The sequence below is a fragment of the Petromyzon marinus genome, chromosome 43, assembly GCF_048934315.1.
Source record: "Petromyzon marinus isolate PM22_M1 ecotype Great Lakes invasive population chromosome 43, UKy_Petmar_22M1.pri1.0, whole genome shotgun sequence".
In the NCBI taxonomy this organism is placed as follows: Eukaryota; Metazoa; Chordata; class Hyperoartia; order Petromyzontiformes; family Petromyzontidae; genus Petromyzon; species Petromyzon marinus.
This window is the reverse complement of record NC_133709.1, coordinates 2649910-2654380: the sequence shown is the minus strand read 5'-3', so window position 1 is coordinate 2654380 and position 4471 is coordinate 2649910. Positions and strand designations below refer to the sequence as shown.

At 49.0% G+C, this 4471-nt stretch overlaps 1 protein-coding gene across 1 annotated transcript; it reads left to right on the top strand.

The window, feature by feature from the left end:
* Positions 1–429: 429 nt before the first annotated feature.
* Positions 430–3618, top strand: LOC116951579 (globin-1). Its single transcript, XM_032970316.2, has 3 exons — positions 430–632; positions 1890–2121; positions 3329–3618. Exons 1-3 carry the CDS (start codon positions 511–513, stop codon positions 3425–3427), a joined length of 453 nt encoding a protein of 150 aa, XP_032826207.1. The 5' UTR covers positions 430–510; the 3' UTR covers positions 3428–3618.
* The last annotated feature ends 853 nt before the right edge of the window (positions 3619–4471 follow it).

Sequence of the window (4471 nt, the reverse complement as noted above, 5' to 3'; positions counted from 1 at the left end):
GTATTAAAATTTTCAACAATTGACAGCCAACATTAAACCCCCATTCATGTTATAACCAATAACAGACTTTGGTGTTTTCTAGCAGATAAAACAAACTGGGGTGGGATTTTTTCATCGTCACGGACAAACTGAAATGTTGATATAGACAGTGAAAATATATTACAGTACGTATCATAGAACATATGAAGAGTTGAAATTGTGTTATATGCACTCGTGCACATTTGAATATAGTGTATTTACGACATACGCTTTGGCATGAGCTACAATTCTTTAAAAGTATTGGCGACTGTCCAGTTCTTGAGCCCGCCAAAAAAAATGTCACCACACTTTCAATAGAACACTCTGTCCAGTTACAAATGTGCAATAATTTCACATTATCAACACCATGACATTGTGCAAATGCTGAAAAAAAATGATATATAAGGAGGTTCTCAAACGAGTAGCTCCATCACTACAACCTTTCTGCACAGGATCATCATCGCTGATAACCTCCAAAAGTAATCACCAACCATGCCGATTGTCGACTCTGGAAGTGTCCCAGCCCTGACGGCCGCTGAGAAGGCCACTATCCGCACCGCCTGGGCCCCGGTGTATGCCAAGTATCAGTCCACCGGCGTGGACATCCTGATCAAGTAAGGATCTCTTTCCACTCTGAGCAGTCAACAGCGCAACACAGGCAGACACACACTTTGAATGTCATAAATGGTCTTAACTCTTGTCATCAATGTTGATTCATTCTTACCATCCACAATTTGTTTTCGTTATTTAGTGGACGATTTAACTTTTAATATGGGACCTTTTTTTGCCAGTATCAAACTATAAGGACAGGCTTTATACCCTTTCTGGCAATGAAACAGTTCGTGTTAAGATGTTCAAACACCAAACAGAAACCTCTTGCCAGGAATCGCGTCTGCATTAACCACACACGGTACTTGTGGTGAACATGCGAACAAAAAAAGGTTTCTGTTAGGTCTTTTAACACCTTAACACCTGTTTTATTGCCAGAAAGGGTAAAACCTATTCTTATATTACGACTTAACTTTTATTCGTTTAAAGTTAAAGGTTGTAGTTGCGGGGGAATGAAAACAACTGATGCCATTCTGATTTGTGGCTTCTTTACGGAGGGCACTTGTATTATAATTTTTTTTAACATTTCGAACTTTTTTGCAAGTTATCAATATCTATCTTTAAACATTATTTGGCGATGCTGCTTTGGCAGTGATGCACAACCACATTTAACAAACAAAAAAACTCACATTTATCAATAACATGTATAACAGGTGACGTTTCGGGCAATGGCCCTTCTGCATTGGACATCAGTATTTATGTTTGTTTGCATCATCACCACTACCCTGATATATATTTTTAGCTGCATAGCCAACATGTGGACATTGCTGTATTTTGTCCGTATATATTTACTTTATTTCTCTCTTTTGTTGACAAAGACTCACGCCAACGTAGCCATATCCGTGTTTGTTTTTAACTCGGGCGCCACGGTGGCAAGATGTTAACTACCTCTTCAGGTATACAGGACGTCGTGGGCTCGATTCCGATCTCGACCCTGACGCATGCTGTATATTTGGAGTTTGCATGTTCTTCCTGTGGTCGCGTAGATTTATCTTCGGGTCCTCCGGGTTCCCCCCCCCACCCCCCACATTTAGAATCAACACGCGTTTAGGAGCTGCTATAAATTCCCACGTGACAAGCCACTTCGTTGGTGCGATGCATTTGTGATAGCCAGGTCGCTTATGAAAACGAGCTGTGTAACTCAGTGGGCCCTTACCTGGTAAAATAACAAATTTCGTTATTAGCTGAGGAACTCCCCCTACGGGTCCGAGACGGCGGCTGAATTCAAATTCACAGGATCGTCTCTCGATCGTTCGCGACAGGTTCTTCACCAGCAACCCCGCCGCCCAGGCCTTCTTCCCCAAGTTCCAGGGGCTGACCTCGGCCGACCAGCTCAAGAAGTCCATGGACGTGCGCTGGCACGCCGAGAGGATCATCAACGCCGTCAACGACGCCGTGGTGGCCATGGACGACACCGAGAAGATGAGCCTGAAGCTCAGGGAGCTGAGCGGCAAGCACGCCAAGAGCTTCCAGGTCGACCCCCAGTACTTCAAGGTAACGGACGCAGCCACCACAACGGGGCAATTGCTGGGTGTGTGTGCGTGTGTGTGGGGAGCGGTGGTGTAGCGGTTAGCGCTACGCTGCTCTACGAACCAGGCCACCCGGGTTCGATTCCCGCTCACGGCCAACACCACGGTGACGATTATTTGAACCGGTCCTGGGCCTCACATGAGTACCTGGTGCGGTGTGTAAACATAGCCACTGGGGAGGCAAAGGCGGCCGGGCGTGATGCTGGCCACCCACCCCATCGTGTGCCGTTCAGGCCTTTATAGGTGCTCGCTAGCAGCACTTGCCCCAACAGTCTGTTCAGCCTATACGAAGGATCTTCGTCTCTTTTCTAATACATTGAACTTCTTTCGCACCGTACGTAGCCAACCGTGCTAATCGGAGGTGCGGTATCTGCTGGCTATGGAGCTGTTGTTAGCCGATTGGTGCGGGGGGGGGGGACAGGGCCACTCATGAATATTTATCCCAATCCCTCTTACTGTAGCAGTTGTCCTTGGATCCACCTACAACGCGCTGGCGTTCTAATTCGAGTCGAGACGTTGCCCGTGAGGCCCGAAAATGATTTCACCGCCCCTTTGATATTCGATACATTCTGTACGATCATCTGCGTTCGAGAATTGTAATGTTGGTTCTCTCGCGGTGAATGTAAGTGGCCTCTCGTGCCAGCAGGTGTCAGGCCAAGCACGTTCGTACAGAGTGTACGAATTTGAAAGAATTTCAATATTTTGAGCCCTACCGGTCCCGCAATGTCATGTTAAAGTATTGTACAATGTATGCATGTTGAACTTCTTTCGCACCGTACGTAGCCAACCGTGATAATCGGAGGTGCGCGTGCACAGGTATACTTTCCTGTGACAAGCAGACACTTTGTGTACATAACATTGAAGCAGCTAAACAATGACGGTGTTCATTGTGGTAATTTTAGCCTTCGTCAATGCATTCCTGGATGAGCACCTCCCCATGCCGTGTCGGGTCTGGGGACCGACCACCACAGAGGCTATTGGATGGCCCAAATGACCTCGATACACGCAGACAACGTCGCAAATGTCACCACGGCACACGACAGCAGGAAGAACGCCGAGACCACTGCAATGAGAAACGCACGCAGTGCCGCACTCGTTGACTGTTGACACGGCGAGTGGTCAAGCAGCTCCAACCGAGCCCCAATGAACTGTTGCGTGCGGTCTCGTCCCAGGTGCTGGCCGCGGTCATTGTCGACACCGTCCTGCCGGGCGATGCCGGCCTTGAGAAGCTCATGAGCATGATTTGCATCCTGCTCAGGTCCAGCTACTGAGCCCCAGCCCTGCGCCGACACTACCGCAAGAACGCTCGCCGCTTACGCCTGCCGCGTGTGATTTTGCACAAAAAAGCCCGTTTGCCATCAGGAATGAAGCGTCGTTCCAATGTCACGCGATGGCAATTCGGGCGTAATTACAACCAACGTAACTTCCCGACCAAAATGCAATAAAGCTTCCCTTGATGCAAGCCTTTTGAATGTTGTTTGCAATTTCTTTGAAAGGGTTTTGTGACAATAAACGCAAATTGGTGTCCCCCGCCGCGTGCGTGCTGCCACGGTGGTGTAACGATTGGCGCGCTGGACCTGCCATCCAGACGTCGCCGGTTCAGTGTCGCGGCACGGCAGCAGAACCACTGCGTTTGCAAAATGTCACATTTTGGCGGAGAAAAAAACACATCCAGTTCCTACTTTGGCTCTGAATGGGAAGCGTTTTGAGCGCGACGTTTGCCAACGTGGGGATTTTGAAAGAGATGCCATCTATCTGGCAGGGCCCATTAGAAAGCTGAAACGGCAAGGGCTGGTGTTGGTCAATTTATCTCCAGTGACCTCGACTGTTGTGACATTCCAAGAAACTGACAATAAAATAAGAGCAAGGGCCAGCAATGATGCCGAGTTGTGCAACCCGCTCGCTCCAGTTTTTTGCGAAAGGGAAGCGAGCTACATCTGGAATTTGGGGTGGGGGGGGGGTGGGGGTCTTGGGCGATGCGTGCCCGTGGCTGAATCGAATGATTGAGACACGGAGGGGGGGGGGTGGGATAGGGACTGGTGGGTTTCGCTGGCGCTCAATTCGACTGCCAGACAGGAGCGTGGAATCCCTGGGGCTGGAGACGGCGCGACCACCGCACGCATGTCACCTGGCTGCAACCGTGACCCAACACAAACACGTGACATGACCTCCGGAATAAAACCTTTAACTGTTCTTCCCCACTCCTCCTACAATGCGCGGTAAAATGACTCAATATCTGTGGAGTGGACGCAGCCTTGATGTTTAGTGCCGCGGTATATTCCCTAACCCGATATCGGTTCGTCAGAACTTTGTCG